Raw genomic sequence first — 27,500 nt, 5'->3', positions numbered from 1 at the left:
CTGACAAGTTCCATTCCTCATCCGATAATTAACTATTGAATGGATAGTGGCAGCACTTTCTACTCTTCTTTTCTACTTTCAAACGATTTCCTCCTTTCTATCTCTTTCCTCCAGCACTTTCCTTCCCCCTCTCATTTTCTCTCGTTCTAAAACTTTCCCTTATCTTGACCAATCTTCTTCACTGCTCCCTTCCATCTCTCTACCTCCCTCCCCCTATGAGATTTATTCCTTTCTTTCTGCAATTTGTGGTCCGTTACAATGGTGACGTTACATGGAGAGGGTTCTGGGAGCTTTACTCCCCAAGTCCAGCCTGGGGCCAGGCTAGGAGGATACTGAACAACTGTGGACTTGTGATATTCAGACAAGTGTTCTCTGATTGTGCCTATGGCACCTCTACTCTTCACTGGCTCTATTCTGCATTTCCTGCATTTCCTTCCATATCATTCACCCCAGAATGTTGTTAGTTTACTGTGCAAATTTAGGGCCTGGCCTTCCCGTATTTTCCATGTATATATTATGTGATGCCTCTCTTGTCTCCTTTCCAGGGAGAATATCTTGAGAGCTTTGAGACAGTCCAAATAATTTAAGTGCTTTATAGTGTCTATCTGTGCTGCATATGTTCTCTGTATTCCCTCTATTTAGCACTCTCTCCTCCCCTGAAGGGGGACATGAGAATCAAACTCAAGATGGGACAGCACAAGTGATTTGAATATTGTAGTAGTAGATTTGTGGTGGGATCTTTGGATATGAAACATTTTCATAATCCATCTTGTCATTTTTCTAATTGACCCTATATTTACTTGATTATGCTCCCTAAATATTAGGTTGTCCGACATCATTATTTCCATATCCTTTAAAACATTGCTTTCCAACTATGGGTAGATCCGACTGTATTTTTTACCCTGTATTTTTTTTAAGATAATTTTTTTCATACTTGAGTAACTGGAATTTATTACTGTTAAACATGTTATTTTCTGCTGCTCAAAAACTATTACTATCAGCCGGTAGTTTTTCAGTGTCTTTTACACTGACTTCATAAAAAAGAATGTTGTTATTCATGAATACAAATTTCTGGTGCACCCCCCCACCTAGTCTATTGTACACACCCATGGAGATCTCACCTTCAAAAGGAAATATTCTCATTAGAAAAAGTTCAACACACAGCGACAAAAATCATCACAGAAACTAGTTAACTCATACCAGGCACAGTTAAGACCTCGGAACTATCAGTGCCAGAAATGACAGGACTGATCTCATCAAGACCTTTCAAATACTGAACACACACTGTACAAGGAGACAACAGTTATAAACTCAAAAATGTTGAACCAAAAAGATGTTTTTTTTTATCTATAGCTTAATAATCCCATGAAATTACCTACCCACAGAAGAGATGGTAGATCTCAGGTATATTAATTAGATATTTAAAAGTCACTTAAAATGCCTGAATTTTATCTTGAGCAATGTAATTTGGTTATGGATTTAGTGTTTTACATAAAACTTTTCTAGCTAAAACAATAAAATATTGTTTCCTAGAGCCAAATTTTTTTTCATTGAATTGGCTATCTATATGGAACAAGGGTGGGCTTGTGCAGCAAAATATTTCTAAGGTTGTTGTTGTTGTTGTTAAAGATTCGCTACCTGGAACAAAAAGTTCCAAGTAACACGGGCTAAGGTTAAATTATATGAACACTGATTGAAAATATGATTGTGTAAAGTCCATAAATTGTTTTATCAATATCTTCTGTTCCCCCTGTAGCTATTTTATTACCTTGTAACCCTCCTGCAGTTCCTTTATACAGTAATTTCATGTTTATTCTCATAGATAATTCCTCAATAAATCCATCTATTGTTCCACCATTATTTTCATCAATTGTTTCATCATTATTCAACATACTGGTCATAAATTTACTAAGTTTGTCATTGCATTTAATGCAGTAAAAGTGAAAGAGGCCATTGTCTTCAGTTCCTCATTATAGTATGCATTGCATCATTGCATAAGGCATCCAAGATATCAAGACAAGTACAATGTACTTGTACTGGAGGGCCAAGTACCAAATCTACACAGTAAAATAACAACGTACTGGAGTGAACGATATGGAAGAAAATGTAGAATAGAACCAGTGAAGAGCAGAGGTGCCATAGGCGCAATCAGAGAACACTGTATAAACATCAGAGGTCCGCGGTTGTTCAACGTCCTCCCAGCAAGCATAAGAAATATTGCCGGAACAACCGTGGACATTTTCAAGAGGAAACTAGATTTATTCCTTCAAGGAGTGCTGGACCAACCGGGCTGTGGTGGGTATGTGGGCCTGCGGGCCGCTCCAAGCAACAGCCTAGTGGACCAAACTCTCACAAGTCAAGCCTGGCCTCAGGCCGGGCTTGAGGAGTAGAAGAACTCACAGAACCCCCATCAACCAGGTATCAACCAACAATACTGTGGCATATCAGTATGAAACCTTTATATCTGATTGATAGTTTTGTCCTGGGCACCACTGCACAATTACAATGGCCACATTTAACATAGCTTACTGACATCCCTGCTATTCTAAACTGTCTTATTTAACTAGCAGAATGATATATGGCTTTAGGCATTGTATGTACTAGCTCTATCTATAAGTCCACCAATCTTTGTAAAAATTTCTTGTATGTATGTACCTTACCTAAATAAACATTTATTTATTTATTTATTTATATGTTACAGTGCATATTTTCTGAGGATACAAGATCACCACATTATCAACCCACCAAAAAGGTAGAACATACTAAATCAAACAATTACTTGGACAACATTTGCAACCCTGATTCTAACTATGTACACATTTGTTACCCAGGTCCAACTGCCAGTTAGCACCACTTCCTCGCCACCATAGAGAAAAATTATATAACAGACAGGCAGTACTGTAAGGTTTTTGAACTGGAAGAGCCTGTGTAATGAAATTACTACTCAGTTTCTATGATCACTGCATACAAAATAGTAATGGGAATCTACAAAATTGATATGGAAGAAATTCTTGAGACCTGGAACTTCTTAATATGTAGTCATAGATTTAAGGTAACTAAACAAAACTGCCAAAAATATCTAAGAAAATTCACTTTTGCAAACAGTAGTAGACAGATGAAACAAGTTAAATGAGAAGGTGGTGGAAGCCAAAATCATCAGTAGTTTCAAAGTGTTATACAACAAAGAGTGCTGGGAAGACAGGACACCACGAGCGTAGTTCTCATACTGTAACCACATTTAGGCAATTTCCAGATTGGAGGTCCACTGACTTAAGGGTCCCAGCCAGTTAGCCCTAATCATTCAAGCAATGCTCAAGCAACAACCACCAAATACCACAGGAAGGAGGACAGCAAGTGACAGTATTCGGCATTAGCCAAAGGTCCATAAAATTCCAAGAACACACCACCGAAAAAAGCACCCCAAACCATCTCAGGCTGCCACCAAGAAGACAGCCCCATACAGATGGTAATGTGTACATTCATCTTACGAAAACCACATACGCTAAAATCAGCGGAGAATATCAAACCAAGAAAAATCTCCCAGCTGATCATCTGAAAGAGATGGGGGCCTTGAAAAATCACATAGTTTTGGACACCAAACCTGAAGGCCCAGAAAAGAAGGCTCAGTCAACCACCAAGGAGCCAGAACGATCACTCTGCTGACGTAACTTTTACTGAACAATTTGGAGGATGTTCATCCAAACAGCTTCAAAAAGTGAGCAACGGTTTCAAGCTCAACAAGCCACAATGTAGGACTGAAAACAAGATATGTTTTTTCACCCACAGGGTTATAAACCCAGGAAGTTAATTCCCAAGAATTCAGAATATGAGCTTCAAGCAGAGGCAAGAATCACATCAGAAGAGACTGAACTGACCAGCCCCAATTGAAACAACAAAACACAGAAGTGTAGTCAAAGTGGAGCTGAATCGTGGAGACTCAAGGAAGACAAAATGAGCTGCAGACCATACCAAACCATTACCAACTTGCAAACCATGATGTTTGTGAGTCGGTAATACAGTAGTTTGGGAGTAAATGCAAAGACAGCCTAATGGCCCTGATCCGCCTGGTAAGCAATAACAACAAAACCCCAGCCGAGAGCTGAAGAGACTTTGAAAGGATCACAGATGAACCAGTGTATTCATACACGTGAATGTGTATGAATTTCTTTTGATAAAGGAAAAACAATTAATCCAGCCCTTCTCATCCAGTTTAAGCCCACGTAAGGTATTTCTGTTCCAAACCATATTGGAGGTTGACCCAAGTATCAGATGGATCAACCCATGTATAGGATTTCCAAAATGTGCAACCATGTTGAAATAGACAAACACCAAAAGAATATTGTTGAAAATATCTTGACTTATTAAACCAAAATAATATATATGTAGAAGAACAACAGAAATGGGATCTACAGTATATGTAAAACCTCTACATGGAAAATATTTAAAGTAAAACCGAAGATATACATAGTTGTATAAAAGTTGCATTTTTCATCATTCGTCGAGCTCGTAACCCGCAATATTCATCTCAAAACAATTCTTATTTCACGCAGATCCGTTAATAAACGTAAGAGTTTTATATGTCGCAAGAAAGATAGAAATATAAGGTTCATTTTAAATACCTTACCATGGGCATATTTGAAATTAAAGCGAAGATACGTGTATTTTATAATCGCCGAGCTCGACCCCACACATGGTGAATAGCTCTGCAAATAAGACAAAAACCTGAATGCATTGACACTTTAAACAGTTAACTTAAGACATTATTCTAGACCATTTCTTTAAAATGACCAATGTGACTTGCACAGGAGGCCAAGATCACATTATGGATGCTGTCCTCCAAAAGGATAGTTAACCATAGAACAGTCTACCAGCTGAAGCCATGAAGATCAATATAATTCTACAGTTTAAAACAGTCACCCTCATTCATCAGTAATCATAAACTTTTGTTGGGATTCATAGCTCAGTTCTAAAGTAACTCTTCAAATCTATTCCTAATGAGGTATTTTCATTTTCTACTATTTAAAGATGAATACTGTATATAGTGTAGTTAGGTCAGGTTAGAGGGTAGGGGCAAGTCATACACATTTACACAAAGCTAGTTTTCAGTGTGTCAAACCTATATACTGTACTGAATATTACAAGTTTATTATCACAAGGCTTTGATCACGCTGTGTAAGGCTCGGTTGAGGTTAGGTTAGGTTGGGCACGTTATAAAATGTTTTAGCACACAATTTGTACGTGAATTGTCTGCCTCTCAGTTACTCCCATGTTGTTCACAATATGACACGTTTTCCAAGATTCCACAAATAATTCACAATAGTTAGAAATGGTCTCTAGCTTCATACTGCTTTCATTTGGGCCTAATATCATTCTACGAGTGTTATTGGTAGGCCACCTGCGGTCCACTGCAGACAACCACTGAAACAACCACTTCCACTTCTTCCCGACAGCCAGCACACCTGCGGATATTCCTGCACACCTGCAAGCATCCTACAGTGCTTGCATCAAGGATCACTGACCCACAAGACCTGACCTGAGCAACAAGAGTCGAGAGAGAAGGCGAGTGCGAGCAGTTACTCACCCATTCCGATGTTGTCGGTAATCTTGAGGGGTCCTCGAAGATAGTAGACGACGGATATGACCAACAGGAACCACAGGGCCCACAGGTAGCTCCAGCTCCAGATAATTAATTCTTTAATTTTGGTGAAAAAGCGACACACATGCCCCGCCATTTGCTGCGGGGTCGGCGCGTCGCCTTCCACTGTTGTTTGGTGTTTACGGTGCTGGAGGAGCTGCCCTATGTGGCGCGAAGCTTGCTGTGGCGCCAAGCTTGCTGTGGCCCGAGACCTGCTCGCTGCTGTCACATGAAGCTTGCTGTGGCCCGGGACCTGCTCACTGCTGTTGCATGAAGCTTGCTGTGGCCCGAGACCTGCTCGCTGCTGTCGCATGAAGCTTGCTGTGGCCCGAGACCTGCTCGCTGCTGTCACATGAAGCTTGCTGTGGCGCGAGACCTGCTCACTGCTGTCACATGAAGCTTGCTGTGGCCCGGGACCTGCTCACTGCTGCCGCATGAAGCTTGCTGTGGCCCGAGACCTGCTCACTGCTGCCGCATGAAGCTTGCTGTGGCCCGAGACCTGCTCACTGCTGTCGCATGAAGCTTGCTGTGGCCCGAGACCTGCTCACTGCTGTCACATGAAGCTTGCTGTGGCCCGAGACCTGCTCACTGCTGCCGCATGAAGCTTGCTGTGGCAAGAGACCTGCTCGCTGCTGTCGCATGAAGCTTGCTGTGGCCCGAGACCTGCTCACTGCTGTCACATGAAGCTTGCTGTGGCCCGAGACCTGCTCACTGCTGTCGCATGAAGCTTGCTGTGGCGCGAGACCTGCTCACTGCTGTTGCATGAAGCTTGCTGTGGCCCGAGACCTGCTCGCTACTGTCGCATGAAGCTTGCTGTGGCGCGAGACCTGCTCACTGCTGTTGCATGAAGCTTGCTGTGGCGCGAAGCTTGCTGTGGCGCGAGACCTGCTCGCTGCTGTCACATGAAGCTTGCTGTGGCGCGAGACCTGCTCGCTGCTTTCACATGAAGCTTGCTGTGGCGCGAAGCTTGCTGTGGCGCGAGAGCTGCTCGCTGCTGTCACATTAAGCTTGCTGTGGCGCGAAGCTTGCTGTGGCGCGAAGCTTGCTGTGGCGCGAAGCTTGCTGTGGCGCGAAGCTTGCTGTGGCGCCAAGCTTGCTGTGGCGCCAAGCTTGCTGTGGCGCGAGACCTGCTCGTTGCTGTCGCATGAAGCTTGCTGTGGCCCGAGACCTGCTCACTGCTGTCACATGAAACTTGCTGTGGCCCGAGACCTGCTCACTGCTGTCACATGAAGCTTGCTGTGGCACGAGACCTACTCACTGCTGTCACATGAAGCTTGCTGTGGCACGAGACCTGCTCACTGCTGTCACATGAAGCTTGCTGTGGCGCGAGACCTGCTCACTGCTGTCACATGAAGCTTGCTGTGGCGCGAGACCTGCTCACTGTCGCATGAAGATTGCTGTGGCGCGAGACCTGCTTACTGCTGTCGCATGAAGCTTGCTGTGGCGCGAGACCTGCTTACTGCTGTCGCATGAAACTTGCTGTGGCACGAAACCTGCTTACTGCTGTCGCATGAAGCTTGCTGTGGCGCGAGACCACAGCAAGCTTCTGTCGCATGAAACTTGCTGTGGCGCGAGATATTCTGTGACAAGAGACCTGCTCGCTGCTGTTGGACGAAGATTGCTCGCAGCTGTCACATAAAGCTTACTGTGGCGCGAGACTTGCTGTGGCCCGAAACTTACTCCCTGCTGTAACTGGGCCTCTACCTTTCAGACCGAACTATTTGCCTTGCTTCTTGCACTGAAATGTGTACGTCTCCAAACTTGATACATTAATTGTAAGTGACTCTTTATCATCCTTAATTGCTCCCAACTCTTGAAGACAACTGTAGCATGCTCGTGTATGAAGCTAGACACAAATACAACAAAATTATTAATAATGGTAGCAGTTATTCCATTTCATGTGGACTCCATTTCATGTTGCCCTCCGATGGCATGATAGAGCTGATGAGTTAGCCAAAGAATTTGCCTTTAAAGGAGAAATTGAGCATAACTTTGGATTGTCAAGAAGCAGTCTGAGAGCAATAGTACACCAAGAACTTCAACAAAATCTTGTAGATCTGAGGCAAAGTGAATCGACACCAGTAATTCCGTCTATCATACTATCATGCAAGACCCACACATCTATGGGTCATCCAATAAAATCAGCCGATTTCTAAAGTTACTACTGCTCAGCTTTAGCTCGATTACAAGTATCTCTGGGAATTACCTGCTGGTGTAGACCTGACCAAATGTAAACTGTCAGCAAAATTATTCGTACACCCTCCGTCACTATGTGATGGAGTGCGAAAAGTTATGTGAATTCAGAGACAATTTTATAACAAATGTTCCAGAGATGTGTAAATATTTCATTCAAAATGATCTGCTGCCAGAAATCTTAGCCAAATATCCCCAGTTAGCTACTGTAGATAGTAACTGAGTGATTGTAACCTATCTACTGTAACCTAGGAGAGCCGGTCGGCCGAGCGGACAGCACACTGGACTTGTGATCCTGTGGTCCTGGGGTCGATCCCGGGCGCCGGCGAGAAACAATGGGCAGAGTTTCTTTCACCCTGTGCCCCTGTTACCTAGCAGTAAAATAGGTACCTGGGTGTTAGTCAGCTGTCACGGGCTGCTTCCTGGGGGTGGAGGCCTGGTCGAGGACCGGGCCGCGGGGACACTAAAAAAAAAGCCCCGAAATCATCTCAAGATAACCGTTGCCACTGGATAGGGGGGGAGGGGGTGGATGGACACTTGCTTGACAAAAGGGGTGGTTTTTCTGTGGGAAAAAAACGTCTAACAAGTTACAGCTAAGCTGCGCGCACAACGAGCGGGGTCACAAGGCGCGCCAGCAGAGGTCGTGACTGCACCGCTCCTGTGACAAGTCCACTACGGGCTCACCATAGCCCGTGCTACTTATTTTTTATTTATTTATTTATTTATTTATATACAAGAAGGTACATTGGGTTTGTGAGAATACATAGCATAGTTTAGTCTTTAATGTTTTTGTTACGGACCCGGATCCAGCGTCCGAGCCTGGAGCAGTGACGACCACGCCATCTGTGAGTCAGCTCCCGAAACCCCCTCCAAATGGACGACGACACCTGGTGAGAACGAGGTGTACTGGCCACCAGGGCCAGTTTCCAGTCCTGTTCAGCTCACAACACAGCCGCTGCTGACCTCTGGTGAGGTGGTGCTCAGACAACAACGCCATCTATGGAATGGATACGTCGGGCGTTTGTGTCTAAGCCTGTAAGTGAGGTGCTTTTGTGTGTCCCTGTTACTGATGACGTGTCTGATTACAGAGTCGACCTGGGACTGCTGTAATGGAAGTTGGATCAGTCTACCCAAGGCAGCTGTCTCGACACCAAGTGTTTTGCTGCAGCAGTTGTGAGTCGCCTCCCGGATGAACACTGTGGTGTTACCCTGCCTATGAAGTGACAGTTGAAGGATTGTCATACCCGGGACTTACTGGTGGAGACGCTTAACCACTGGGGTATTGTGGAAAGGAGAGTGATCCGTGGTATCACACGAGGCTCCTGACTAGGGTTCTACCCTAGTATCGCTCGTGGAGTGGCCTAACCAGCGTCGCTGATTCGGAACCTGCCAGCTATCTGCTGGACTTGTGGTTGACGGCCTCCACGGCGGTGCCCCCAGTGGAACTGTGTTTTGGCTGGCCTGTGGCCGGGGTAGACTCAAGCTTCTCGAAGGATTCGTCGTGAGGCCACGAAAGCACCAAGAGTTTGGCACCGTGAAGATCCAGTCTTCAGAGGAAGACAACCGTGTATTATAGTGTTTATACCCCCCCCCCCCTCTGTAATCTTTTTATATATTTATTGGTGAAGGTGTTAATTATAATATTAAGTTTTTGCCTTTCTTTCCCTTCCCCTTTTATTTTATTTGCGTTACGGATCTCATCCCTTGAAAGCCACTACTGGCTTGGGGCCGGATACCCTTCCTCTAATAACATCAGAGTAAGAACCCAGTTGCGACCCGAGAGGGCCGTAACAGTTTTTCCTGCCCGAAACGCTTTGCGTAATAGGCATTGTATGTACTAGCTCTATCTATAAATCTATCAATTTTTGTAAAACCTCTTGTATGTACTTTACCTGAATAAACATTTATTATTTATTAATCTAACAGATAATTTTAAGTCGGTAAATTCTAGCAGAATTAATAAAATGATAACATATACATTGCAAGAGAAAAAATGAGATGAGAGAGATTAGTAAGTATATTAAAGCAAATATTGATATATTAAAGCTCTGATTGATTACACTGACAGCTTGATTGGTAATTTAAACAAGATTAATAGGCACTTGCTCCGCTCCTGTGCCAGGTAAGTTACGGGCTCACCATAGCCCGTGCTACTTGGAACTTGTTCAGTACGTAGCTGAATCTCTAACAGGTCGTGACTTCTGTTCGCCCTCAACCAAAGCGATGTACTTCCGCCAACCTGCCATACGTGGTCTACGACGCCAAGTACCTTAGATGTCAATTTGCTTACCATAGATATAGTTCCAGCATTCAAGGTCCCCTACCTCAGCTATAAACGACACCACCTACGCCGGCCCACGTCGCCCTCCGAGAGCGGCACGCACGGGACTCTTGATTGAAGCCCTCCACAATACGGTACAAGTTTTTACTCTATGTTGACGTGATCCGTATTCGTCCTGTTTAGACCCCGGTCCCAGTGTGCTTACGTACGTGTGCCCAGCGTAACGTGTACTTGCCCGGGCGCGTGCCTGCCCTTAGTTACCCTCTTTCCAACACTCCGTTCCAGCCTCTGTATCTAGGGCTGTGGCTAGACCCGCCAGACAGGGACTGGTCGAACAAGCCACGTGTTGGTCGGGTAGCCCTCATGCTAAGCGGCCGAAATCGTGTTCGGGCCGCCTGGACCCGCGCGTCGGGTCGAAGACTCCGGTGCTGGCTTGAGCACACCTTACGAGATGGCGTCGCGCCCTCGTGTGTAGTTGAGCACGCCCTTGCTAGGTGGCAACATTACCCGTGCCTTACTACGATTGAAAATCTGTTTTCTGTCTTCGGTGAGAAACCTGGCTAATATGTATTACAAAGACCTGAATTATGATTACCTTTTAAATGAATGCGAGCATCTCAAGCAATACATAGCTCTATGAAATTTGCGAGATTCTCCCTACACTGTACAGAAAAAAAAATTGGACAATTTGAAATCTGTATTCCCGAATGTTGAAATTGCACTCAGATTGTCCATTGTAACAAAAATCTGCTTCGCAGCACAATAGGGCAGCATTTGAATTGGCTTTCACTCATGTGCATGGAAAATGACATCTTGAAGACCATTGACTTCAAGCCAATAATAAAACAATTCTCTGAAAAGAAATGTTTGTTATAATAAGAAGTTTGTAGTAATTTCATACTGTGCCATTTAATGTGTAGCTTACCGAGATTTATTGTTTTTCAAGCCTTGTGTATTGTTCAAATGTTTATCATATGATTAGTTGCTGCTCCACAGCATGTTTTTAGTGTTTTAACACCAGTTTTGTTGAAGTGTCAATAACATAATTATATGTTTAATATTATAGACTATTTACTTTTTATTCCTGTGAGTGGTTGTCGTAAGGGCCCCAGCACACTGGCTTGCCCAGGGGCCTATAATGTTAAGACGGCCCTGGCTACTTGGAACTTTTTATTCCGAGTAGCTAAATCTAAAACAACTTGACCTTTATCAGTCTAACCCTAGTAGTAGTTCAGTGTCAAGCGCTCCGAATATACTGTGGATTTTCTTCAACACCATCGACATTCACTTTAGTTTAGTTCGTTTATTATCCACCCCATACCCGTTTTGTGGGTACGGTTGGTAGTGGTAAAGATTAAAGGCACATAATAGGCTCAGGGACTGAACTCCAAAATTAATTTAATTAATCAAGTTACAGTCTTGATGAGCTAGTTACAAAATGTAATGTAGAGGTATATTGTTGCATTAACAATGAGTTCGAGACCGACCACAAGTACAGTCTCTAAATTATGCAACCTACATATGTGGAGAGCTGATGTCATAATCGATATGTAACACTCAACGAGTTTAGTTCCTACTGTTACAAGATGCTACAGCCTCCCACAGAGCATACAGCCAGATTCTGGCTATACTAGAGCTCTCCAATCCCACCCTACTGATCTTCTCATTGATACATAACGTTAATGTGATTTCGATGTGAATTTGAAGACATTGAAGGTAGAACTACTGGACCATAGCCAACGTGCATGGGGGCAATTCGTGAAACCTTGATTGGGACCGGTGGAAGTCTCAGAACACCAAAGATGATTTAGCTGAATCCCAGGTTGCATTGCTTTTAACGTCATAGTGTAGTGGTCTAAGACGTGGGCTTGGAAGTACCCAGTGTGCAGGTTCGAATCCTCCTCATGGCTCCTACTGATTTTCTCAATGATACATCACAATAATGTTATTTCACTGTGCAAAATAATTATTATAATTGAACTGCTCCTAAAAATGTCCTATTACCTTTCCTTGGTCATATCCATAGTACCTATACATTCTAAAAATTGTTTTTATTTACACTTCCTATAATTATTCTTATACTACATTTAAAGTGCAGTATATTCAATTTCATTATTATATAATTTTAAGTTTTCATCTTAATATTACCGTGTTAAGAAACCCCATCACACAGATTTTGCTTACTTTCGTACTTGCTAGTCCAGTTTCAAAACAAGTTTATATTAAACAGTACTTGAGTATTGCTTTATACTTGGTGCCATCTTAACGTGTGAGCACACTGAACAGTTGCCTGGGACACCATGCTGCCACATTGTTTATGAGAGTTCTCTTGGCCGAGTGGATAATTTACAGGACCTCCAGCTGGAAAGGCCCAGGATTCAATTCTTTTCAAATTATATTTATAATATAGTTTGTACATAACCGAGGGTAATTCTGTACAGTACTTTAGTGGACGGTCGGGTCCCCAGGGTCTACAATGGTGCTTTGTCCACGGTTAACAATGGTGTAAAGATGGCTGTTTGTACTTTTATAACTTTAGTCACATTTATTACTATATTTTGCCTTAGTTACACAAAGAAAAAAAAATGCAAATTTTCATACATACTTTATTTGACCAGAAGAACCTTGTACTGAGAAGTTACAAAAGAAAAAGGTACAGAGTATGAAGTATGGAGATGGACTGGGATCATGATATATGACCTTACATGGGTCAAGCTGCATATTCCAAGATTCTACATCTAGACTAAAAGCACAGGCTAAGCCAGAACTTTATATTCCACTCCAGGGAACATGCATGGGAATGTTCTCTTTCACTGTTGCACCAAAAGTCAGAATGTTAAGCAAATCTTGGGAGGAAATGCTTGTGCCCAGCAATAAACACGACCTTACATCTGATGCATTCAGAAACATGTGTTTTACATTAATTTACAATTCACAAGCAAAATTCTTAATGCATCATCCAACAGCATAGTGCTAAGTACTGTATTCCTATTCCAAAGTGTGTCCTGAATACATGCGTAGATAATTAGTGATGATAATACTGGACTGAATATTATCCAATCATATGCTTTGTAAAATTAAGTGAAGGTAAACTTCCAGCATTAACCTACATCAAAATGGTATGTATAGTCTGCTGCTACCTGTAAACTATAAGCCCTGGTATACACAGGCTGTGGCATACAGAGGCTCTGGTGTACATAATACATAATCAACTATCTTTATGTAAGCATTCTATAAATTTTGCAGATATACATGTAGGTTGCATTACAAGCTGTAAGCCAAATTTTGCAAACTTAATTGCCTGACTTTAAAACAAGTCAAATTCAGCCAAGTAAACCCACTTCAGTATACTTTGTCATTTGGTATGCATAATAATTTTGTATATAGGCTTAAGTAATACACTTTCAGGGCTATATGTGTAAAGTATAAATCATCACTGAGGTCAGAGGCAGATGTAGTTACATAAAACTAAAAAAAAAAAAAAAATACTAAAATCAAAAAGTACACAATAAACCAGTTTCACAATGTGCCAACAGTCCATACAACATCCCAAGTCAGGTGTAAAGGATGTCCGTAGAACGTTAGTGGGTACAAGGGATGGCAGTGGGAATCTTTCTCAACCTGGGGCCACTCCACCTTCATTAAAGTATTTGTTCCTGAGCAATTGAAGGCAATTATTTTTTCCCAACAACAATAGTCCACTGCCACAAGGGAAAATCTTGATTTGAATAATAATTTTTGTTATTTAATTTATTTTCTTATTTATCTGGTGGATAGGTGATCTCAATGCTTGAAAATCATTACATCAGAGCGTGTTTATCACATGTATCACAGTATCAACTAAACAAGAAAATATGAATGAGGGAACCCCTATGGTACACATCAAAATTCCTTACACTAGCCTTCCCAACCCATATGGCAGCAGCACAGTCTGTGTTTATGCCTCCACCGCTAGCAGCTCTACATCAAATGTTAGTGTGGCATTTGGTGGAATCACACCAGGGAAACCTCTTTCTCCATAGGCATAGTCGGGACTGCACACCAGCTTAGCTTTCTGACCAACAGACATCTTTGGGAGAGAAAAAAGGTAAATATAATTTTAAAGTAATATATATACAGTACTTAACATTCAAGAATCTGAAAATTAAAAGGAAAAACCTATAAATACCTTTTATATAAATGTATTCAATCCATTTCAAAACTTTACTCATAAAATTCCATTCACCTCGACTTTATGGGTCTCGAATCATTCCATGCCAGGTGAATGGAATGTTATTTCCATGGAAGTGTGGATAGCAATTTATCCATAAATGTTTGTATATTTAATATAAGAGTACTAGAGCTATACATATGACATATAAAATGGTACATGCATGGCATCTCCCTCCTTCCTATCTCTTCTTATCCCATCCCTTCCTCTCTCTCACTACTTTGAAAATTATTTAATAAAAAGTAAGTGAAGGACCTTAACCATTGGAGTGCGCCAACCGAGAAAACTCCGATTTTTTCGTACCCATTCAAAATGTATGCGCGATTGGTTGTGTACGAAATGGACTCAGGACCTCCAGTGAGAGGCAGCCATCTTGGAAAAAAAATTCCCAGAATGCCATAGTGCTGCTGGCTGGGTCAATACCGAGTGAGCAACCATGGGTGGCACACGCACCTCTAGCTCCCAAACCCCTGTTCGACGCAGCGTTGAAAGATCGAGCTCTGTCGGTGAAATTCGAACCTTATTGTTTGAAGAACATAAGGGTCATGATATTGGTGAAGCTGGGCACAGTAAAGACCTAACACAAAGGTTGGATGCAAGTGATACAGCACCTAAGAGGACGATACAGCGAGCATATCCAGTTGTAGCTCTGAGCGCCATCCTTGCCCACCTATGCCATCTCCAATTTATAGACAATACATAGATGAATCGTTTTCTGCATTCAGTGATGATCCATCTGATAGAAGTAGCATAGATGAACAGTGTTAGCGGCTTTCATGGTGGTGTTTTCCATAGATATTTTTAAGAATAGCTGAATCTCTTCCAGATTTACTGACACTCTTTGAGGCTGGCTGAATCTCTTCCAAAATGCCTGAATCTCCTTTAGATTGACGGACACTCTTCGAGGGTGGCCGAATCTCTTCCTGTGAATCTCTTAAAAGCTATCTTTTCAAGACTACCTTACAATTTTTTTTATCTTTTCCTATAATCTTTTCAATACTACCTTATGCTTTACAAGCTTGGCTACATACCACCTACAAGTACTAAAGCCAAGGGTGTACGTGAGTGCGTTATTTGCAAGCACATCGAATGAAGAAACAGCAAGCGAAAATCTATCTGTACCTGGTGCAATAAGAGCGAAGACGCGCTGTGTACCATGGACTACTTCGTTGATTATTACTCGCTTCCGAAGTACTGTGTGTGTAATAGTGTGTTACTGTGTAGTGTGTGAAACTATACATATTGTAATTTTAGTGAATTTTTAACCAGTAATATTGCGACAATAAACATTTATTGTGGACACATTACTGACTCGTGTATCACAGTGAACACTTTTTACTCTACAATGACACAGTATTGCAGAGAGGGCAAAGGGCCCTCATTTACTTATGGGTTACCTGCAGGCTTTGGCAGATAGATTGTATTAACAACTGGAATGTAACCATGTGGTGAGACTGCCAGATCCACTGAGTTACTTCTCCACATCTTCCTATTTGCTCAGTTGCCAGGAAAAGGATTTTTACAATATTTATATGGAGCCGAGAATGAGCAAAGGGATGAAAAATTTAATTTTCAGAGATCTTTTCAAGAGCTTATGTGGAGTTTACTTGGAGTGTGTTCTGGGAGTGCTTATACTTCCCAAGCCCGGCCAGAATCAACTTGTGACAACTTGGTCCAACAGCTTGGAGTGGCCTACAGGTCTACATATCCACTGTGACCATGATGGTCCACCACTTCTTGCAAGAACTTACCTAACTTCCATCACTGGCCCTAAACATCTTTTGGAGACAGAGCCTAGATGCCGGTGTTATCTCTGACATACTTAAAAACAGCAGAGATCATGCCCCTTCACACAGAAGGTAGTAAAGCAGTGCAAAAAGTTATAGACCAATAGCTCTAAACTCGCACTTCATAAAAAATCTTTGAAAAGAGTGTCAAGTAGAAATACCACAAAACACATGGAAACACCGTGTTTACATAACCCTAGGCAACACGGGTTCAGAACAGGGTGCTCCTGCTTCTCACATTTGCTACACCATTATGACATGGTCTTACATGCCATGGAAGACAAATCCTCATCTTCATATCATAGACAAGGATACAAACTATAGTACTGTATCATTCTTTGCAGATAACACCAGAATTTTCACGAGAGTAGACAACATAGAAGAAACAGCAAACCACCAATCTGATGTTAATTAAGTCTTTCAATGGGCCACAGAAAATAACATGTTTAATGAGGATAAGTTCTAATTACTGCACCTTGGACAAAAAAAAATAAAAATATAACAAAGCAGAAACCACACATAAAACACAGTCAAACCACACTATTGGAAGAAAAAGCAATGTAAAAGATTTAGGAGTAATCATGTCGGAAGACTTTACTTTTAAAGAACACAGCAAAGTTGCTGTCACAACTAAGAAAAATGACAGGTTGGATGACAAGAACCTTCTAAACAAGAGTTGTCACACCAACGATGATGCTTTTCAAAAGACATTAGTGCTCTCTAGGATGGAATATTGCTGTACACTAACAGCCCCATTCAAAGTTGGAGAATTTGCTGACATGGAGAGCATGCAAAGATCTTTCACTGCTAGAATCCAGAAACATCTAAATTACTGGGACCGCCTAAATTGTTTTTAAATCTGTATTCCCTAGATTGCAGGCCTATAGATACATAACAGGCAGGCCTGTTATGTCTCTCTGCAGGTAGAGATACATAACAATTTACACTTGAAAAATATTAGGAGGACGGGTTCCAAATCTGCACACACAAATATCACACGACACCAGAAGGCATAGCAGGATGTACAAAATAGTCCCACTGAAAAGCGGAGGTGTAATAGGCATCAAAAGTACGAGACTTCAACACACTTCCCTTACATATACAGGGCATAACTGGCCGACCTTTCGCAGTGTTCAAAAGAGAACCCAACAAGCACCTTCAGAGGATACTTATTTAACAAACTGTGCAAAACGTCATATGAAGTGCAACACCGAGCTCAGTTTTTTAAATTTTCTGAAACTTTCAAATGTTTTGGGCATAATCTACTAGGCAACTGCTCCAACTTTGTCTAAATGATATCAGTGTAACTTGAAAAACAATAAAAAATAATTATAAAATTGAATATTAAAAACTTCAAATTTTGAAATCAGCTGGAAAAATATAAAATATCACCAATTGTTCATTTGGTGTTATTAGGCTCTCAGAATAGCTTATGATTTTCATTTTCATATATTTAGAATATAGGTTTTCAGTATAGTTTACTGTAAAAAAAAATTGTCAATATGGCATTTGAAATACAGTATGCGCAAATTTAGACAACAAAAATTTATAACGCCAAAAATTTAGAGTTTATGAAAAATAAATTCTTTAGGGATTGTAGAACAGACAGCTATGCACATTATATGTAAAAATGGTGAGAATCAGTCAAACTAGATTAATGGATACTGGAGTTGAAGTTACCGACACTAAATAAGGCAGTTCTAATTCATGAATTTACTTGTATGTTTTAATAAACCTTTTTTGGCATTCGTACTCGAATATGTGAAAGTTGTAGGGTCAATGTGTGTTGAAATGAAGTCAAGAAAATATAACCCCCCCAAAAAACAAAATATATAAGGATAATTAAAATAATTATAATGATTTAGGAGATATGTTTAGGGTATACTTTATATAAGTAAAAAAGCCCTAATCTGGTTCCTAATCATCAAAACAACCTAAAGAAACAAGGAAAATAGTTTGAAATCTGTGAAAAAATCAGTAAAAAAAATTAAAAGTCCAAAGTTCTGAGAGTTGACTCATTTATTTGTTAACCAATTTAATTCTGTCTTGACATAGTTAGGGACAGGTATGCACTCTCCACGATGTAAAGGCTACAACAAATTTGTATAATAAACAAAGAAGGAAAAAAACTAAAAACCTAAAAAAAAAATATTTTGGACATTGTTGAAAGTAACCAATAATAACTTTGTAATTTATGGAATGTAAATACATTCCATTAATTTAATTAATGGAATGTATTTATGTGATATAACAAAACAGAGCATAATAACATACTTACTCATTATTATTTGTTTTATTATGTATTAATCACCAATTCTATAAAGGCACCGGCTGTATATCCACTTTGAGGACCTCTTACTACTATTCTTCTTTGTGTGTCGGACAGGTTACCTTACCTACCTTGGTTAACTTGAGGTGCTTCCGGGGCTTAGCGTCCCCGCGGCCCGGTCGTCGACTAGGCATCCTGGTACCTGGTTGATACCTGGTTGATGGGGTTCTGGGAGTTCTTCTACTCCCCAAGCCCGGCCCGAGGCCAGGCTCGACTTGTGAGAGTTTGGTCCACCAGGCTGTTGCTTGGAGCGGCCCGCAGGCCCACATACCCACCACAGCCCGGTTGGTCCGGCACTCCTTGGAGGAATAAATCTAGTTTCCTCTTGAAAATGTCCACGGTTGTTCCGGCAATATTTCTTATGCTTGCTGGGAGGACGTTGAACAACCGCGGACCTCTGATGTTTATACAGTGTTCTCTGATTGTGCCTATGGCACCTCTGCTCTTCATTGGTTCTATTCTACATTTTCTTCCATGTCGTTCACTCCAGCACGTTGTTATTTTACTGTGTAGATTTGGTACTTGGCCCTCCAGTATCTTCCAGGTGTATATTATTTGATATCTCTCTCGTCTTCTTTCTAGTGAGTACATTTGGAGGGCTTTGAGACGATCCCAATAATTTAGGTGCTTTATTGCGTCTATGCGTGCCGTATATGTTCTCTGTATTCCCTCTATTTCAGCAATCTCTCCTGCTTTGAAGGGGGAAGTGAGTACTGAGCAGTACTCAAGACGGGACAACACAAGTGCCTTGAAGAGTACAACCATTGTGATGGGATCCCTGGATTTGAAAGTTCTCGTAATCCATCCTATCATTTTTCTGGCTGTCGCAATATTTGCTTGGTTATGCTCCTTAAACGTTAGGTCGTCAGACATTATTATTCCCAAATCCTTTACATGCTGTTTTCCTACTATGGGTACATTTGATTGTGTTTTGTACTCTGTATTATGTTTAAGGTCCTCATTTTTACCGTACCTGAGTACCTGGAATTTATCACTGTTAAACATCATGTTATTTTCTGATGCCCAGTCGAAAACTTTATTAATATCAGCTTGAAGTTTTTCAATGTCCTCAGCCGAGGTAATTTTCATACTGATTTTTGTGTCATCTGCAAAGGATGATACGAAGCTGTGACTTGTATTTTTGTCTATATCTGATATGAGAATAAGGAAAAGCAGTGGTGCAAGGACTGTACCCTGAGGTACAGAGCTTTTCACTGCACTTGGACTAGATTTTATATGGTTGACAGTTACTCGCTGAGTCCTGTTTGACAGAAAACTGAGTATCCAGCGTCCTACTTTACCGGTTATTCCCATTGACTTCATTTTGTGTGCTATCACGCCATGGTCACATTTATCGAAGGCCTTTGCGAAGTCCGTGTATATCACATCAGCATTCTGTTTCTCTTCTAATGCCTCAGTGACTTTGTCGTAGTGCTCAAGTAGCTGTGAGAGGCACGATCTTCCCGCTCGAAATCCATGTTGGCCTGGGTTATGAAGGTCATTGGTCTCCATGAAATTGGTGACCTGACTCCTAATCACTCTCTCAAATACTTTTATGATGTGCGATGTTAGTGCAACTGGTCTATAATTTTTTGCCAATGCTTTGCTCCCTCCCTTGTGTAGAGGGGCTATGTCTGCTACTGTAAGTGCATCTGGTATCTCCCCCATGTCCAAGCTCTTCCTCCACACTATACTGAGTGCCTGTGCTACCGGCACTTTGCATTTCTTTATAAATATTGAATTCCATGAGTCTGGACCTGGGGCCGAGTGCATGGGCATGTTTTCAATTTCTTTTTCAAAATTTAGTGCGCTCGTGTTTATATCAGTTATATTTACCGGGGTTTGAATATCCCGCATAAAGAAAATGTCTGGATCTTCCACCTTCATGTTGTTTATTGGAGTGCTAAACATGTCCTCATACTGCTTTTTTAGGATTTCACTAATTTCTTTGTCATCCTCCGTGTATGAACCTTCACTTGTACGAATAGGTCCAATACTGGCAGTGGTTTTTGCTTTTGATTTCGCATATGAGAAGAAATATTTTGGATTTTTCTTTATTTCCTGAATTGCTTTCTGTTCTAACTGCCTTTCTTCAGTTTCATATGAGTGTTTCAATTTCCGCTCGATTTCCTCAATCTCCCTATTTAAATTATTCCTTCTTTGACGGGAAATTCGTGTCTGCATAAGCAGTTCCGTTATTTTTTTCCTGCGTTTATAGTGTCGTCTGCGTTCTCTTTCTACGTTAGATCTCTTTCTGGCTTTCCTCAAAGGAACATGTTTCAGACAGACTTGATACGCTTCTGAAGTAAGTTTTTCTATTCCTTCTGTAGGACTTGTATTATTTAGAACAGTTCCCCATGGAATGTTTGTAAGTTCCCTGTTTATTATCTCCCAGTCTATCCTTTTATTATTAAAATTGAATTTACTGAATAGCCCCTCTCGCTTTATCAACGTTTTAGGTCTATTCTGAGTATTGATGGTCGTTTGCACTTCAATGAGTTTGTGATCTGAGTATGTGGTATCTGATATCGTAATGTCTCTGATAATGTCTTCATTGTTCGTAAAGACCAGATCTAGAATATTTTCATTTCTCGTTGGCTCCGATATCTGCTGATTGATCAACCAGGCTGTTGGACACGGCTGCTCGCAGCCTGACGTATGAGTCACAGCCTGGTTGATCAGGTATCCTTTGGAGGTGCTTATCCAGTTTTCTCTTGAACACTGTGAGGGGTCGGCCAGTTATGCCCCTTATGTGTAGCGGAAGCGTGTTGAACAGTCTCGGGCCTCTGATGTTGATAGAGTTCTCTCTCAGAGTACCTGTTGCACCTCCGCTTTTCAACGGACCTCTTAGCATGCATCTCTTTATTATTGCGTTATCCACCAGTTCCTGTTAATAGGAGCTGTTCTCCTTATCAACAAAACTTTTTTTTTTAAATATTCGTCTAAAATCAATTTCTGAAAATATTTTGGTGAAAGTTTCATGATGCTGAAGCCAACAAGTTGGAGATTTGTTTAACATTTTTAAGTAATTTTTACATAATTTGAATATTTTTTTAATTATGCCCCCTTATGCCGAGCAGTTTAAGGGTTAACCAGGCTGTGACGCGTATGTCAGGCTGTGAGCAGCCACATCGAATGGCCAGGTTGATCACACCAGCAACCAGCATGGGGAGACACTTATTCTCGGAATCAACAGGTACAGGTAAAAGGTAGTATCTTTTGTTTGTAAGATTAGGTTAAGTCTCATTATATGTTCAAACACTTAACCAAATCATTACACACAAAGATCACACTAACGTGATGCATCAAATGAACAAATCCACAAGGGCCGTGACGAGGATTCGAACTTGCGTCCTGGAGCATCCCAGTCACTGCCTTAATCGACTGAGCTACGACAGGGTTAAAAGGGTTGAAACCGAAGTTCTACTGAACTTCCTGGATCCCGTAGCCTCTTCAAGGCACAAACCAGGATTTTACACCCCCCCTCCACGTCACGGCCCTTGTGGATTTGTTAATTTGATGCATCATGTTAGTGTGATCTTTGTGTGTAATGATGTAAGGGCGAAGAGGGAGAACGGCCTATTGACATAGCTCGGGTGCAGGGGGGGGGGGGGGGGTTGTGTAAAATCCTGGTTTGTGCCTCGGAGAGGCTACGGGATCCAGTAAGTTCAGTAGAACTTCGGTTTCAACCCTTTTAACCCTGTCGTAGCTCAGTCGATTAAGGCAGTGACTGGGATGCTCCAGGACGCAGGTTCGAATCCTCGTCACGGCCCTTGTGGATTTGTTCACTTAACCAAATCATATCTAGTGATGCACAAGCAATATGCTGTATATAAATTATGCAATGCAACACACATGCAAGTATTTATTAGGCATCACTGAAGTGCTACACCTGTTTTCCACAAACAAATAATATATATTTACCTGAGCAACACCTTCGTCCCAGCCACGAATTACTTCACCTTGACCAATTCGGAATTTAAAAGGTTTACCACGATCTCGTGAAGAATCAAACTTCTTGCCATCCATTAGTGTTCCTGAAGGTCAAATAAAAACCACATCAAACCAAAATTAGTCACTCAGAGAAAAATATTGTTTATTACCTCTAAATCTCTCTTCTGGACCTAATACTGGCTTCTTGCTAAGGTTATATATTGTACATGGGATGTGGCTTAACAGCACCTATCCCAAACTTCATTACATTTGTCCATATTGGAGTTAACCTTTTTTTGTATTAAATGGCAATATTAAAGAAAACTTTGTTAAGTCTTATGCCACTCAGTATCTTAGCATTTGCAAACATTGTATCCCAGTAGATATATCACTGACATAGGCAATGAACATTATGGGTGCTAGAACAGATCCCTGTGGAACCTTACTTGTGAGACATCACACTAGTCCAATTAATGTCCTGATTGCTGCTCTCATTTTTCTATCCATGAGAAGGTTTCCAGCAGTTACAAATGCTTTTTGAAGGTTCAGATAGAAGCAGTCTACGGTCTCTTGCAAAATTTTGGTGAGTGCCTTAGAAACTTGGCAAATTTGACCCAAGATCTTCCAACCTGGCAACCAAACTGCCTGTATGTTATGACATTGCCTCCTTCAAAGGAACTCTACTCGACTACATTTTCTATGGATTTGGGTACTGTACTGGTCAACAATACAGGTCTATAAATTTTTTGATTTTCCCAGACACCTTTCTTTAATAAAGTGAAACAATGTTTGCCTTTTTCCAGGTTGTCAGCCAGATTGCTTGCTTGCAGGGATTTTTGGAAGATAATTTATAATGAGTAGCTGAGTATAGAGCAATAGAGCATTGCCCTGCGGTACTCAACACAAAACACCATTCACTCCTACTGTTTTGTTTCTGAACAACTTCCAGAGCAATTTCTGCACATCTCTGGACACATCCAGGTACTAAATATTATATTCTCAAATTCTTGTTATTACAGACCTGTAGCTCATTTGTAATCTCAATATTAATCTTTACATGAAATAAATTTATAGAATAAGATGGAGTCTGACTTACATTTGTCTACTATCCCTTTCTCAAAATTTCTTACCTATGTCCTCTGAGCTTCAGTGTGGTGGATGGTTTTGGGCTTGGGTGTTCCTTGCTCTCGATGTTTTACTGCTGGACATCCTCCTTTTCTGATAAGGCCACTTGCTGAGTTGATGAGTGTGTACCTCCCTGGCCTTTGTTTTTGTACCTGCACCCTCTGTTTGGGCTTGGGCAGCTCCTTGGCTGTTTGGTCTTGCAGTTTTGTTTTGGTGGCCATCATCAGGTTCTAGCACACTGGAGTTTTTTCTACAGTTTTTGCTGTGATATACTGCTAACGGCTATGTGTTATACTGCTAACTAACTGCTAACTGCTGCTGCTATACACTAACTGCTATGGTCTAGTTTGTCAGCTGTGCTCCCTTCTCTTCTCTTCTCTTCTCTTCTCTGGTGTTGTAGGATTACCCACTTATCCTCAATGGGTAGCATGCCTGGACACTGTGCCGCTTCTTTGGTGCAATTCCAGGGAGAGGGGAGTGGGTAGTGTATTAGGGTGGAGTCAGTTGAGTCTGTTGTTCTCTGCTGGAACTTCACTCTTGGCTTCTGCCTGTTTGGGGCCTTGACATTTGTCCAGGGGTGATGTCTTAGTCATCATTGCTCGCGTCACTTGCTTTTCGGGTTTTTGGCCCACCTGCTATTCCTGGGTGCTCATGTGTCATGAGCACCCAGGAATAGTGTATTAGGGTGGAGTCAGTTGAGTCTGTTGTTCTCTGCTGGAACTTCACTCTTGGCTTCTGCCTGTTTGGGGCCTTGACATTTGTCCAGGGGTGATGTCTTAGTCATCATTGCTCGCGTCACTTGCTTTTCGGGTTTTTGGCCCACCTGCTATTCCTGGGTGCTCATGTGTCATGAGCACCCAGGTTGGTGTTTGAGGGTGGCTCATGTTGTGCTTCCCTTTTTTTGCATCTGCCTTGTTTTGGTTTTTGTCCTGTGGCAACGTCTTTTTTGTCTGCTCTAGGTTCTGTTCCTCGCATTGCAGCTGCTCTTGTGACCTTGACTTCGGCTTGCTGCTGTGGGATGTAACAGGCCCCTGTGGGTTCTTGGTTGTTTGCCTGTATAGTGGCCTTGATGCTCTGGTTACAAGTGTCTGGGAGGTCACTGCATTTTCTCCAGTTGTGGAGGCTGTGTCCAAATTACTGTCCTTCCTGTTGGTTTTAGGAGGAGAAATTTAGCTCGGAATTTAGATGATTTCCATGGACCTCAAGGATGCTTATTGACATCCCTATTCAACTGGGGTTCAGGGATTGGTTGGGTTTCATGGTGGGTTGACAGGCTTACCGCTTTCATTGTCTTCCATTCGGCTTGAATCTGGCCTCCTTGTGTTTTCACGCGCTTAACATGGGTTTTGGTGGCCCATCTGCATCTGCTAGGTCTTCAGGTTCTGGCCTACCTCGACAACTGGTTGGCGTGGGCTTTCAGCCGGTCTGCTAGCCAGGAATCTGGTTCTTTCCCAGTTTGGCAATAGTCCCAATTGTTTCCGTACCAGGTTCGGCCTATCCATTTCTCTCCTTACTGCAGCTTTGCTCCAGTTGCAGTCCTGCCTTCAGGCGTTTTTGAAGGGGACCCGGGTTACTCGGGGGTTGCTAGAGCAGCTGTGCAGGTGCCTGAACTTTGCTCTGCTGGTTTATCCACTGGGCAGGATTTGGTTTCAGAGGCTGCTCTAGTATTTTCGGAGCAGCCTCTTTCACTGCTCTCGCTGGGTTCATTCTCTGGTGTCTTTGCATTGGTTGCTCTCTCTCCTGCTTCCACTGGGTTTTTCGGGGTTCGGCGCTTTGTAACCAGCACTCACCAGGCCAGCCAAGGGCATTGGGAGCCATCCTTCCTTCGAGCTCACAGTATAGTGTAGGAGTTTGCGGCGGATTCGGCTTCCTCGGGGCTCTGTGATCCGGCTCCATTTGGACTGCTGCTCTGTGGTTCATTGTCTCAACTGGGGAGCATCTCTTCGGTTTGCGGCTCTTTGGGGCTGGTCGCTTCGAGGCCCTTCTGCTAAGTTCTTGGGATTTAGCTCTCCACGCCGTTCACATTCAGGTTGTGGCCAATGTTCTGGCAAACGGCCTATCGAGCTTCATTCTTCTTTCCACGGTGTGGACGGTCGACGCAGCTTCCTTCATTTGGCTTTGTTGGACGTCTGGGCGCCCGGAGGCAGACCTCTTCACGTTGGCGTGGTCTCAGAATTGCCCATTGTATATGACGCCGTTCCCTGACTGCGAGGCCCTCGCGGTGGACGCTTTTTGGCAGGATTGGTCACAATGGGGGTTCCTGTACTTCTCTCCTCTGATCTGACTGTTGCTCCGGGTTCTGGCTTGGCTGGAATGCTACCAGGGGAAAAGTGATTCTCCTGGTCCCATGGTGGCCATCCCAGCCTTGGATTTAGGAGCTGCTTGCTCGGTGTTTGAACCTGCGAGTTTTTCCACATCGCTTCCTCTTTCAGCAGGTCGGGCCGGTGAGGTACCTTGCTAGTTCAATTTCCTCTTCCGCTCTTCGCGTCTAGTTTTTCTGACTGGTGTATCGCCATTTGTATGATGATCAGGTGGCCTTTTTTTTACGGTGTCTCACCTGCGGTCTTTGTCTCAGTGACAGTATGAAGTTTCTTGGCAGTCTTTCTGCCATTTCCTTTCCCTTTGAAGGGTATCAGTGTCGGCTAGGGTTCTCTTGTACTTTCTTGGTTTTTCCTGGAACGACATCTTATGCCGAATACAGTACTGTCGCCTCTTATCGTGTGGCAAAGGATACCTGATCAACCAGGCCGTGATTCGTACATCAGGCTGCGAGCTACACTGGGCCCTATTCCAGGGCCCAGTGTGTCTCAGGTTGTCTGTGGTGTAATTAAGTTTAGCCAGCCTGCAGTCTACTCTTGTGCCAATGATGTGAGAAAGTATGCTGCTCTTGCAGCTGTCTTCGGTAATACAATATGTTTTGGGTTGACCTTCGGGTATGGGGGTTTTGAGGTTGAACACATGCCAGGTATCTTGTGAACGTTCCGGGTCCTATATAGCCATGTGTTGCGTTGGGGAGCCTGTCATGGCCATCATTCTCTAATATGCCTTGAGACCTGTGGTGCTGTTGCCTCACAGGCAAGTCCCTGTTTTTACTTATCTGTGGGTAGTTAGCTTCAGGACGCCGATGGGGCGCCCTACAGAAAACCAGCGTTGAATGAAATGAAATGCCATTTTCGGCGACCTTCATCATTCAAGAACTGGGATGGTGAGCTGCTGGCTCACCTGAGCCAGCTCCCCATCCCCCCCCCCCCTTCATTGGGGGTAGCACTTACAAGCAAGAGTGCTAGTTGGATGAAGTCTTCGCTTTTGCTCTTTTCAGACATAGGTTGCAATTTTCACCAGATTATGGTCTGTTTTGTTTCGCCTATCTTTCTGGGTGCCTTCCCCAGTTAATGTCAATTATGACAAGAGTACTTTTAACGTAAAGTGCTAATAGGTCATTACTCCCTGCGCCTCTCTGAGGAAGGCCAGATTCTGGCTCGTGGTCCCCGGTAGGCAAAAGGATTCTTATGACTGATGATCCCAAACTAATACTGTATAGCACTATATCAGTTCGAATAGCTTCAGGGAGCCTCCGGGGATCACCCAGAAAATAGCATTTCATTACTGTACATTCAACACTAGTGTTTTAGGATTGGACTAGTTGATGTTTTAAGGTTAAAATGGCTAAGGCCATGTTAGATTGGCTACTTCAAGTTAAGATTAAGTTAGAAATTGGGGCCAAATAGTAATAATGTACAATTATTATGGTAGACAATTATAGCCTCCAGCCATGTTCCATTTCCCAGCAAGAAAAGTGCACCCCATTTGAGATATTTACTTACCTGTGTAATGCACAACTACTTGCTGTCCTGGCTTTGGGAAGGTCTCACCTGGGAAAAAGGAAAGGCAAACTTTAATACTTAGTTTTCACTCTAAAGTAAATGAAATTAAAATTTTGCATTAACATGCATACAAGTTTGACTACGCCATGAATATTCCAATAATACATTAAATTACTGTAAGAA

The 27,500-nt window shown here is 42.3% G+C and overlaps 2 protein-coding genes across 2 annotated transcripts in view; both read right to left on the bottom strand.

The window, feature by feature from the left end:
• Positions 1 to 6,025, bottom strand: part of LOC123764252 (protein ST7 homolog) — a 135,780-nt gene extending 129,755 nt beyond the window's left edge. Inside the window, exon 1 of the mRNA XM_045751790.2 lies at positions 5,582 to 6,025. Within this exon, the coding sequence (XP_045607746.2) occupies positions 5,582 to 5,948 (367 nt within the window). The 5' untranslated portion in view covers positions 5,949 to 6,025. The remainder of the gene's footprint in view (positions 1 to 5,581) is intronic.
• Positions 6,026 to 12,701: 6,676 nt separating this feature from the next.
• Positions 12,702 to 27,500, bottom strand: part of Fkbp12 (peptidyl-prolyl cis-trans isomerase Fkbp12) — a 23,114-nt gene continuing 8,315 nt past the window's right edge. Inside the window, exons 2-4 of the mRNA XM_045751797.2 lie at positions 27,318 to 27,365; positions 22,360 to 22,472; positions 12,702 to 14,178 (exon numbers count right to left, since the gene is read on the bottom strand). Coding sequence (XP_045607753.1) covers positions 14,047 to 14,178; positions 22,360 to 22,472; positions 27,318 to 27,365 — 293 coding nt within the window. The 3' untranslated portion in view covers positions 12,702 to 14,046. The remainder of the gene's footprint in view (positions 14,179 to 22,359; positions 22,473 to 27,317; positions 27,366 to 27,500) is intronic.

Source organism: Procambarus clarkii, chromosome 82 (assembly GCF_040958095.1).
Source record: "Procambarus clarkii isolate CNS0578487 chromosome 82, FALCON_Pclarkii_2.0, whole genome shotgun sequence".
Taxonomy (NCBI): Eukaryota; Metazoa; Arthropoda; class Malacostraca; order Decapoda; family Cambaridae; genus Procambarus; species Procambarus clarkii.
The sequence above is the reverse complement of the archived record's forward strand: the minus strand, read 5'-3'. Positions and strand labels throughout refer to the sequence as shown.